General features: G+C 42.6%; 1 protein-coding gene across 11 annotated transcripts in view; it reads right to left on the minus strand.

Annotated features, from left to right (window-relative positions):
- The window catches only part of SPG7 (spastic paraplegia 7 (pure and complicated autosomal recessive)), a 42,214-nt gene extending 29,975 nt beyond the window's left edge, over positions 1–12,239 (minus strand). For 10 of the 11 annotated variants that reach the window (XR_001361329.1, XR_001361328.1, XM_014536631.1 and 7 more), the window contains exons 1-5: positions 12,084–12,239; positions 10,084–10,186; positions 7,952–8,041; positions 3,045–3,286; positions 253–392 (exon numbers count right to left, since the gene is read on the minus strand). Coding sequence is in view for 9 of the 11 variants with exons in the window: in XM_014536631.1 (XP_014392117.1) it covers positions 253–392; positions 3,045–3,286; positions 7,952–8,041; positions 10,084–10,186; positions 12,084–12,119 (611 nt within the window). In the remaining 2 variants the exon portion in view is untranslated. Of the gene's footprint in view, positions 1–252; positions 393–3,044; positions 3,287–7,951; positions 8,042–9,727; positions 9,788–10,083; positions 10,187–12,083 lie in introns of those variants that run through there. The other variant, XM_014536630.1, reaches the window with a different exon arrangement.
- Between the last annotated feature and the right edge of the window lie 6 nt (positions 12,240–12,245).

Here is a 12,245-nt window from a genome sequence, read left to right on the forward strand (position 1 = left end):
CTTTCCTATTTGTAGAAGACAGCAACCCCATAATGTGCTAAATTCATAAATACAACCAGACATGTAAAGCAAGTAACTAAGATAAATTTCACACATTTCCAAATTTCTCAGGATTATATACATTATTTATCCTCCCACAAGGGGGTCTGTTAACTGTAGGAAGGCCAATTTGAAATTTTTGCTTGTAGTTTGTTTCTTGCATTACAAAGCCAAGCCTGGTTTAGTTCAAGGACCAACAAAGTTGACACATACTTTCCAAAGAATCCTGTACGCTTATAGGAAACCGGGATCCTGTCCTTGCCTTCGATATTCAGTTCATCTTCAGCCGCTCGAAGCTTCTCTTCAAATTTGTCAATGTTTGCGACCTGCATTCGGTACATCAAAGCCAGCCTCTGGGGGCAGAAGGCACAGGGCCTGTGAGTGATGCCGATTCCTCAAACATACAGATGTCATTCAGAAACTACATCAACATCTAAAAAACTTTCGTTGTCTCAAACACAATTACATCAAAATTTTAACAGCTATGCTTTCTCTTATTTTCACAAATAGGAACATTTTAAGAAAATGGAGAGAGGCATTTGCATTTTAAACTCAGCACCCTGCCCCACACAGCTGTGTGCAGAGCACAGAGATAGTGACAATTCTGCAGTACTGGATTGGGGACACAGTCCACTACCGAAGGCAAAATATGAAGGTGTGTGTTTAACCACTGACTGAATCTGAAATTCAACTAAGTGGGTGTCTTTGTTCTCAGTAAACCTTTCCTGGACATAGAAGAAACTGCCTCCTCCAGATACAGTCTTTTGAGAAAGGAAACTAAAAACCAGTCTAGGAATCCATACTGAGTCCCCAAGTCTGTTCTCAATGAGTTGAACTCATCACAGGGATTGATCGCTCCTGGGCTAGCTAGTCTGAAGCTTCCACAGAATAAATATCTGTGCAACCCTCTAGGGGAGGAGCATAAATCCCACATCATTTTCCTAAGATCCTGCTCCACATGCTTTCCAAAGTTAAATCGTTCCAAGCTCAGATTCTAAACACACTCTGGAATCTAAACTGAGCAACTAGATTTACCCCTGGACCTTAAGAGTCTCAAAAAATCTCTTGTGGAGTAACTGTCACTCATAGTCCAGTTGGCCGGGCTCCACTTTGTGGGGTAATAGGCCAGATGGAGAGGCAGACAAGAGGACCAACCAGTCACAATATAGTGACCATGACCTGTGCTGGAACACCCACTTGCCTCAGCTGCTGAATAATATAACAGATCCCATATGTTTGATCTGGATTTCTTCAATGCTTTGATCACTCATACCGGGCTTAACCATGTAAATGGGGTCACAACTTAATTGAAGGGAAAAATGTAGAAATGACCCCCTTTCTAAGCCAAGATCCAAGAGCACAATATATGATTCCAGAAGCCAATTCAACTCCCATGTCCTCTTTAAAACTGGTCACCTGGGCCTGAATCATCCTCTCACTTCTGTAAGGCCCTGTAGCAGCCACCCAGATCACTCAATACTCAGAGACAAGCAGCACCCATCATCACCGCTCTTTTTTTTCTTTTTTATTGTAGAGAGAGAGAGAGACAGAAACAGAGAAAAAAACATCGATTTGTTGTTCCACTTATTTATGCATTCACTGGTTGATTCTTGCATGTGCCCTGACCAGGGATCGAACCCCCAACCTTGGCATATTGGGATAATGTTTTAACCAACTGAGCTACCTAATGAGGGCATCACCATTCATTTCTGAAGTGTGCTGGAATTTAACTTTTACTTTCAGCAGACTATGTGTTGATCCTATCATCCCAACTAAATTACAAGCCCTTATAAGTGACAACCAGCTGCAAACACCATGCTAGATATCTGATGTAAGAGTCACTGGGTTGTGCTGTACTCACAGCCAAGCATCTTAGGGCAGGATGAGCACTCCAGTGACACCTCAACCATATTAAAAAACCAGAGTAGAGAAGGTAGTGCACCTGGGGCATGCTGTGGGAGCATGATGTAAGGGAGAGAATACTCCCTTCCTCTCTGAAATCAATAAAAATATATTTAAAAAATAAAAAAATAAAGTCCTGGGTGAAAAAAGACAAAAGAAAAAAAAAATCTGATGTCAATGTTACCTTTCTTGGGCCAAACTATGGTGCTGTGGCTACCGGAGAATGAAAAGAATGGAATCAGAGATTGGAGAGTGATTCATTTTCACCCAAACTTTTGGGGCCGTTTCCATACGCCTCACCTCATTTCCCAGCAGTGACAGACAACTAGGCCACTGACACTAGGGTGTGTCTCTCCCAATCTTTGATGCCTAACCTTGTACCTGGTATGAAATCCCACACTCCTGACCCCTCTGCAGTGTCTGCCACCTCCTCTGGTTAGGGCACCACTCTCTAGTTCTGACTATGCTGGTGTTCTCTCCTGAGGTGAGGGGGATGTCTGAGCTAGGAAATGAAAAAGGTTCCTTGTTCCCTTTCTTTTTTGCTCTTGTTGGAGGACCAGCCCTTGCAGACTCTAGTCTTTTAGCCACCCCCTCACAGTACTGTTAGTTTCTTGCCCCCATTCTAAACCCCCAAGAGATTTCTGCTTCGCCAACCACTAGTCACCTCATATCACCTGCATTTGCCAAAAGCTACCCCGTCTGTTAACCTCTGGCCAGCACCACACCCCACACCTCAACAGAATGAACAAATGCTCAGGACTGCAGCTGGCTCCTCTCCCCTTAGTACCAGGGAGTCACCACTATGACCACCCTGTCACTACTTCTAACTCTTCCTTTTGATGTACAGACATCATGGCAGCTGTGGACCCCACTAGCTTCTATTGGAGACAACACTGCCTTTCCCCATTTTAAGCTCCATCTTAGTGGGCTACCACTCAAAAACCTCCAACAAATCCTCCTTTAAATAAAGATACTCACATCTTCTTTTAAGAAAACATAAAATATGACAACCAAAAAAATGAGAGTGGGCAGGGACTGAGTGAAAAGGAGGATACACACTCGTCTCCAGGTCTTTCCATGCTCGTGCCCTTGTCATCACTCACAGGTCGCCCGAATACCACGGCTCCAGGGTGCAGGTACACTTCCACCACGTCGCTCTCAGGTACCACCTGGACCCGCTGCACCTCGCCTTTGGCCAGCATCTCGTTGACAAAGTCATTCCAGGAAATGTTGCCCCCACTGCTGCTAAATGCATTCAGCAGGCTCATGACAACAGCGATGATGAACAATGTGCGCAGCCTCTCACGGTACATCTGGTCCTCTCTCTCCTTGCGCTTCCTCTCCTCTGTGAGTAGGGATCAGGAGTGTTAGACGTAGGCCACAGGCCAAGTGCACCCTCTATGCTTTACATCCTTTCATCAGCAAAGCTCAACATTAAGACAGAGTCTCATCTTCTATCAGATCCTACATTTTGGCTTATTTTTCAACAAAGTGATTCAAGACAAATGGTAATCACAAGCTATTCAAAGTCACCAACATTCCATTCAGAGGTCCCACCAGCTTAGAAAATATGAAACCATTTTTAACATAAAAAAGCTTTCCAGGCCCTGGCCATATGGCTCAGTTGGTTTAAGCATCATCGTATACACTGAAGGAAAGCCAGTTTGATTCCCAGTTAGGGCACATACCCAAGTTGCAGGTTTGAGCTCCGGTCAGGAGACAACTGAAGGATGTCTGTCAGTCTGTCTGTCTGTCTCTCTCCCTCTCACTCTCTAATATCAATAAAAACATTAAAAAACAAAACAAAAAACCTCCCAGGACCACCACAAAGTGCAGCTACACAGTAAACTCCTTCACTAAAAACATATCTGACCCAAGCCATAATAAAGTCAGGTACTTCAGGTTCCAGGTTTGATTAGATACTAAACATCATCAACAGAGTATTTATGACACATGTGTAAGTATTAATAACGATAAAACAAATGTTTTACCACCACCTACCTTAAGAAATAAAATCTTTCCTGCCTGGCCAATGTGGCTCAGTGGTTGAGCGTTAACCTATGAACCAGGAAGTCATGGTTAGACTCTGGTCAGGGCACATGCCTGGGTTGTGAGCTTGACCCCCAACAGGGAGTATGAAGAAGATAGCCTATCAATGATTCTTTCTCATCACTGATGTTTCTATTTCTGTCCCTCTCCCTTCCTCTCTGAAATAAAAAAATTATTTTTAAAAAATGATAATAAATTAGCCCTAGCCGGTTTGGTTCAGTGGATAGAGCGTTGGCCTGTGGACTGAAGGGTCCTGGGTTTGATTCCAATCAATGGCCCATGCCCGGGTTGCGGGATCGAGGCAGCAGATCCATGATTCTCTCTCATCATTGATGTTTCTATCACTCTCTCCTTTTCCCTTCCTCTCAGAAATCAATAAAAATATATTTAATAATAATAAAATAAATTAAAATAAAGGAAATAATACCTTTCCGATGCCTCTGAAGACCCCATGTGCCCTCCCCGCAACCACTTGATATTTATCATAATGAGTAACATTCAAATAAGTTATATGTCATTCATCACAATAACATTTGAAAAGGGCAAGATAGCCCTGGCCGGTTGATTGGAGCATCATCCCGTACACTATAGGGTCCCTGGCTCGATTTCCAGTCAGGGCACATGCCTAGGTTGTGGGTTTGGTCCCCGGTCAGGGCAAATACTGGAGGCAGCCAATGGATGTACCTCTCTCACACAGATTTCTTCTCTCTCTCTCTCTCTCTTTTACTCTCTCTAAAAATAATTAAATATATATTTAAAGTGCAAGATATACTGTTTAGTCACTAGACATATACTGGGGTCCACTTAATTCTGGGAACTACTTAATTCTAGACTATTCTTTTTTAAAAAAATATATTTTATTGATTTTTTTACAGAGAGGAAGGGAGAGAGATAGAGAGTTAGAAACATCGATGAGAGAGAAACATCGATCAGCTGCCTCTTGCACACCCACCACTGGGGATGTGCCCGCAACCAAGGTACATGCCCTTGACCGGAATCGAACCTGGGACCCTTGAGTCCGCAGGCCGACGCTCTATCCACTGAGCCAAACCGGTTAGGGCTAGACTATTCTTAAAGAACAATTCTTTCTCAGATCCATCAGATAACCCCACCACCACCACCACCACCACCACCACCACATTGCATTACTCAGTTATTTTTTTTTTTTAATTTTTAAGTTGATTTCAGAGAGGAAGGGAGAGGGAGATAGAGACAGAAACATCAATGATCAGAGAGAATCATTGATCGGCTGCCTCCTGCACGCTCCCCACTGGTGATCAAGCCTGCAACATGGGCATGTGGCCTTGGCCAGAAACGAACCTGGGACCCTTCAGTCCGCAGGCCAATGCTCTATCCACTGAGCCAAACAAGCTAGGGCGCATTACTCAGTTATTAATACCCCACTTAGGATATAGATAGCTTCAAGTTAGGTTCTTGGGAATGGAAAAAGACAGAAGACTCAACCCCGGATCTAGAGTCATGAGGAAACCTCGGGAGAGGTGAGTCAACCTCAGCACATGGTGGACAGAATAACACTCCAGGAAGAAGGGAATGAGGGAGAAACTTTTGGGGAGGAACAGAAAGCACGTGCAGGGGTCACTTCTCTCTGGCCCAGAGCAAAGCTGGGAAACAGTCCTACAAGTGGCTGGATTTTAGTGACCCACCAAAGGCCAGACCACACGGTCTTCTGCCCAAGTCCCCTAACCAGATAAGCCCCCTCCTCTGCTGAGGTGGAGGGAAAGGTGCTGTATTTTAATTATATGGTGCTCTCTATGGTCATGGCCCACTTACCCCAGTCCTTACAACCATCCGGCACCTCTGTTTACAAAAAGAGGCCCTAGAACTACTCCTGTGGAGCTCACCTGTGCAGTGTGGGTCATCCTCCCCAACACTCCAACTAGATTTTACCAGACCTGTTGTTAATGATGCCCACTGAGAAATGCAAGCAATCTTTCACCATGTTTTGCCCAAGATGGGTCCAGATCTATCTCAGCAGCCAAAACTTCAGCCACTTATTTGTCCTCCCAAAATCCATGTGTTCCTTCATGCACAAACGTGCACATCCACTTAGGGGAAGCAAGAGAGGACCCAGGACAAATGCAGGGTTCAGCCCAAAGCCTGGGGTGGGAGGTCCACAGCAAGCTACACATATAGTCACTTCTCCAAGGACAAGAGCACAGGCGGAACTCACTGTGCACCTGCTCCTCTCTGCACTGCCTAGAGGTATCACCACAAACACACCATCTTTCTCTCCAACAATCAGAGGAATTCAAAAGCATTTTAAATCAGTTTAAAACTCAAGTGACAAAACAGAGAACAGAACAAATAAAGAATTCAAAAACTGAAAAAACACACACAAATGAAACCCACTGAGAAGGCTGTCCTAGTAATCGTTTTGAAAACATGATGGTAAATATGATATTTCGTATCTTGTTATAATAGATTATAGTAATAAACCTAATATTTAAAGTTCATACTCACAAAAGGCAGCTAAATAAAGGCTACAAATTATTTTGGAAAGCAAATTTATGTTCTCAGGTGAGTATTAATTACTTAGAAACCATCTATTTCAAATATTTTATTTTCAATTTTGTTTTCTAATAAGTAACACTGACAGTCATCAAACCACAACACACTGACCTGAATGAGGTTCATGCCAACATCTCTCCTTTAGAGGCTTTATATGATCACAATGTCTATTTTCGATACATTTAAGATGCTGAACTTGTAAATCCCCTGTTCCTGACTGGGTGGCTGCAGTGCACAAATCAACTGTTGTTCCTTAATGCTCTGCACGTAATGCCCCACCACACCCCATGTGAAAGGGGTTTAAAAAAGCAATTCTGTGACTCACAACCATCTGTTCTAGAGTGTGAAACAGATCTACAATTTTCAAAAGATATAGCTTGGTGTTAAATAAGACAGTTCTGTAGAATGTCTAAAAACAGTAAAAGGATAGTTTGGATTGGACTCCAATGAACACCTGTTCTGTTTTCTTCACAAAAGTTCAATTCTTTTCAAATAAAAACCAGACTGGTGTGTATGTCTGTACGTACACACACACACACACACACACACACACACACACACACACACACAGCTGCACCCTTAGTACAAGCTGCCCCAGTTCCTTCATTCTCATTATTATCAGCTCCTTAGAGGTAAATTCAGTTCAAACTTACATTTTTATTTCCCTCACTCTTTATATGATCATCTGGTCCCAATTTCAGAGTAGAGATAAGACTTAACATTTGCAAGTGAGTTCACTGTGAACTGGGACACAGGATCACAGTGGTCCTCTCATAGGACAGTGATCTCCTATGTTCTCTTTACACTGCACCCTCCTCTCCTCTGGGGGCTACTTCTCAAGCCTACTAACCAGGTGTGTATGGGGGTGAGTTTAGCCAAGGAGTCCTAGTGCCTTCCTTGTGCCCCAGAACTCTTGAGTATGGCGGAGATTTAAGATTCACTTTTTCCATGCAAAGAGCAGAAATGCTCCCTACCTTTAGGCATTCTGAAGAGGACACAAGACAGGTGTTGATGAAAGCGTCTCTAAAAGGACAGACAGGAAGGATCCAGCAACAGAATTAGAGATTGGGGATAGGTGTACTCGGGGAGAGGAGCACAGGTGCCTGGGCTTGCCCTACTTTTAAGACAGGTTTTCTGCCCTGGCCAGTATTCTCAGTGGTTACAGTATCTGCCCTCACAGTTGCAGTTTTGATTCCTGTTCAAGGGCATATACCCGGGTTGCAGGTTTGATCCCCAGCCTTGTTGGGGCACATGCAAGAGGCAAACAATTGATCTCTCCCCCCCCACTTCTCTCTCCCTCCCTCCCACTCTCTCTAAAAATAAAAAGAAAATCAATGGAAAAAAATAAGATAGGTTTCCTGTTGCTTAGGCTAGAATGTGCTTGTGAAGGCAACGAAGCCAGCCATCATTCCAGAACATCCAATAGAGCTACCTTCATCATCTTCAGGGGTCCTCCCCTTGGATTTATCATGGTCCTTAGTCTTCTGCTTCTTCCTTGAGGTGTTGAAATAGTAAGTGCCACCTACAAGGAATAGGGAAAGTGTTTAACAATCAAGATCTGCAACTATAGTGGAATACTTAGGAGAAGAGTATATTTTCAAATAACCAAATAAAAATAGAAACTATCTAAAACCTATGATGTAGAAGTTTGAGATAAAGCATTTTCTTCTATCATTCTTAGTACAGTATTTACAAATCCTATATAATAAAAGCCTAATATGCAAATCAACCAAAAGGTGGAACGACCAGTCACTATGATGCACACTGACCACCAGAGGGAAGACGCTCAACGCAGGAGCTGCCCCAGCCAGCAGGCCCCAGGCCAGCCAAGGCAGGTGCCAGCGGGGGACCCCCTGATTGCCCCGCCCCACCGGTTGCCCCACAGAGGGAGGTGACAGGCAGTGGCTGGTGATGGGGCTGGCAAGCAGGGGCGGGGCCTGATCGCCCCCCAGATCGACCCACTGATTGGCCCTGATTGCCAACTAGGCCTAGGGACCCTACCTGTGCACGAATTTCGTGCACTGGGCCTCTAGTTATAGAATAATAAACTACTTCAACTTATGAAATACCTCTGTGATTTAAATTAGTGAATGTGAGGAAGTGAAAATTAGTTATGAACTTAAATTTGAGAACGTATCAGGAATTTGTTGAAGAATAATCCCTTTAATATATACAGTCACTTTAAATGAACAAATAAAGGACACAAGTGGCCAAAACCGGTTTGGCTCAGTGGATAGAGCATCGGCCTGTGGACTGAAAGGTCCCAGGTTCGATTCCGGTCAAGGGCACATCCCCAGTAGGAGATGTGCAGGAGGCGGCTGATCGATGTTTCTCTCTCATCGATGTTTCTAACTCTCTATCTCTCTCCCTTCCTCTCTGTAAAAAATCAATAAAAAATATATTAAAAAAAAAAGGACACAAGTGGCTTTGGCACATGCAGTAAGGCAGCAAGCCAACTGTCACCATCACCAAAACAGGACCACATAATACTCCTCACACAAAAGGCCTATTTTATCTAAGGTCTTAACAAATCAGTGTTAAAAATGGGGGGAAAAGATTCTCAAAACTATGACCGAGTTGTACTTTTCTTCACAGACATTAACAGAATCACAAGTGAAACTACCTTGATGGCCACCTGACACAGATCAGGCTGTTGAAGGTTGAAGGTGTGCCACTGGGCACATGTGTAGATTTAAATGAAAAAACAAGATAGCCCTAATCGGTTTGGCTCAGTGAATAGAGCGTCAGCCTGCGGACTGATGGGTCCCAGGTTCGATTCTGGTCAAGGGCATGTACCTTGGTTGTGGACACATCCCCAGTAGGGAGTGTGCAGGAGGCAGCTGATCGATGTTTCTCTCTCATCGATGTTTCTAACTCTCTATCCTTCTCCCCTCCTCTCTGTAAAAAATCAATAAAATATATTAAAATAAAATAAAAAGAGAAAAAACACAGATACCAGATGTGCAAACTGCCCCCAAGTCACAGCTTTCTCACCATGTGTGGACACCAGGCTATTTGATGTATACTAGCAGCCAGAAGATTTTACTTTTTCCCTATTCCAACTGGATAAAGGAGGGAGTCAAATTACAGAAGTCACTCCTTAAGATCCTTTGACCTAAGGTCAAGAGAGACAGTAGGATGTCAGAGTCTCACTAAACAGTGCAAGACTATAGTGAAAGCAAATTATTTCCAGGCTAGTTTTAGTTACCTTCTGGTTATAAAACACATGAGCCACTCTGTAGATCCTTACAAATGTTCTTAGAGCTGGCTAGAGAACAGGAAAACATGACAAAACTTTTCAAGCAGCCCAATTATTGCTATACACCAGAATTTAAAAAAAAAACAAATGATTCAAAATAAGCAAAAATGGCCTGTTCTGATCTTAGACAACCATCCTTTTTGTAAACTTCATTTCAAAGCATCTAAGGACTCATGATAAATAGAAGCCAAAGGTCTGATTAGTGATTTCGTTTTTCTGTCAATGTCAAACCAGCAACATTACCCTTTATTTACTCACAAATGGCCCAGGCTTTGCCTGTCACTGGTCTTTCAACAGATACACACCTAAAAGCTTCCAGAGCCTCACTGGATTCTGGACCAGATGCTGTTTCAATAACAATCCATGGATCCCTTCAAAGGTAGGGGTTAACAGTCGCAATTGGAAACTCTGAAAAAAAAAAAAAATGACAACAAGGATCAGTCTTCCAGTTACTACAGTAGTGTACCAGTCTATATTTCCAAAGTTCTGTTTTCAAGATGAGCATTCTCCCACTTGAATATGTTTCATATTCTTAAGGCCAATTTAATTTTTTCTATATCTATGTTGGCAATTTCTTTATTTGTTCTATTATTTATTTTATTGGTTGATTGATATGAGACAGAGAAAGAGAAAGAAAAAGAAAAAGAGAAAAAGGAGAGAAACACCTATGTGTTGTTTCATTTAATTTTTTTTAAACACAATTACTTTATTGAGTTCTTATAATCAAATACTGCCAACTAGCATTACTTCCACTCATGCATTATTGAAAACAAAAGGATTATTTCCTTGGTATTTTCAAATGATGCATTATACAATAAACAAAAGAAGTTAGAACTTAAAATGCACCCTGATTAATTATGTAAACTGGTAATTTTTTTAAAAAGCATAACTAATAATTTGGTTCTTCATAAAATGGAAATTTAAATATTTCTCCTGATAATCTTGAGGTTATCATTATGTTATGAGTAGTGCAAAGTGTGGCACACAGAGTTTCATCTAGAAAGGTGTCTTACACACCTTATTAAACAAATGAAATGTGCATAACAAAATGCATACAGTCAATGCATGATAGAAAGCATGTTTGAAATACAAGGCAGCCTTCACTTATTGATGAATTCATTGGTTACTTCTTGTACATGCCCAGACCAGAGATCAAACCCAAATCCTTGGCGTATCGAGAGGATGCTCTAACCAACTAAGCTACCCAGCCAGGGTCATTTATTTTTAATTTTTTTTCCTTAGCTCATTTCTGCTCTGTTGCTACTATGAAGAAAAGTTAACACCTTGCTCAATGCTCCTCGGTGAGGAGCACATTACATGCAATTTCCTTTAGCAATAGAATGAAAATTCCTAGTCCATACAATTATTGTCCCATTTAATAAATACTACTATTCTTGACTCAGTGACAAGAAGAGATCATATAGAAGAGGGCCACAGAGTGTGGAATGGACCTAATAAATAAGCAACATCAGTGTGTTAAATAGAGTACACACAAAAATCATCATTCTTCAATGTCAGCCCCAAAGACTGTTTAAACCAGCTTACTTAGTTTATTACTATTATAGCCATTGGTGAGAGAATTTGCTTAGATTTCACAAGTATGTGTGAGTTGTTTATTTAAGCCCTTATTTTACAGAATAAGCAAAGGGTCAGACTTAAGATAATAAGTTATGTTCCTTCTCAATAGAATGAAAAAAAAAGGGGGGGGGCATATCTATAGTTGCCCTCAAGTTCAGGAAAGTGGCCAGTAATCTAGAATAGGACTATAATTAAAATTGGTTCTCAAATTATGTAAAAATAATAATAAATTTCGACCTAAAATGTGAGGGTTGAATTGCTAAGAAAGGTCTGGGAGGAAAAAATCAGCTAAAAACGCACCAGGACTTAGGGCTTGCTTTCAGGATGAAATGTCAACCTTAGCAGGGCCTGGAACACAGCATTCACATCGAAGGTGCTCCATGAATTTGTATTGATAACGTCTGAGGCTGCTGCACGACAAAAGTAAACTACAGCTACGTGGTATTTTGCTCACACAAACCCTCAGGCCACTGAGGACTGTGGCCAGCTACTATGTGCAAGGTGGTAAAATTCATCTTGATGGGCTCTGGTCTATGAGCCAAATGTAAAATACTTCTCTAATAGAAAATGATGAAACTCTTATTGTCTTCAATTTTAAAACGCAAGGAATACAGACAGAAAATATCAACACACGAAGTAGGGGCTGGAAACACCCAAGCCAGGGCCTGCACGATGCGCTACCTCCTCCCAGGCCCGGCGGGAGCGGCATCTACGCGACCCGGGTTACCTGCAGGACTCGGCCTCCAGCCTCGGCGACACCCATCGGAGTCCTGTAAACGAAGTACGGCCACCTCCTCCCGAACCCGACGTAGAGACTCGGGCCCCAGCCCAAGCAAGGGCCCCACAGCCGCCCGGGACCCGGACCCTGGCCCTGCCGGAGGGCACGCAG

The sequence above is a fragment of the Myotis brandtii genome, unplaced genomic scaffold (genome assembly GCF_000412655.1).
Source record: "Myotis brandtii unplaced genomic scaffold, ASM41265v1 scaffold165, whole genome shotgun sequence".
NCBI lineage: Eukaryota > Metazoa > Chordata > Mammalia > Chiroptera > Vespertilionidae > Myotis > Myotis brandtii.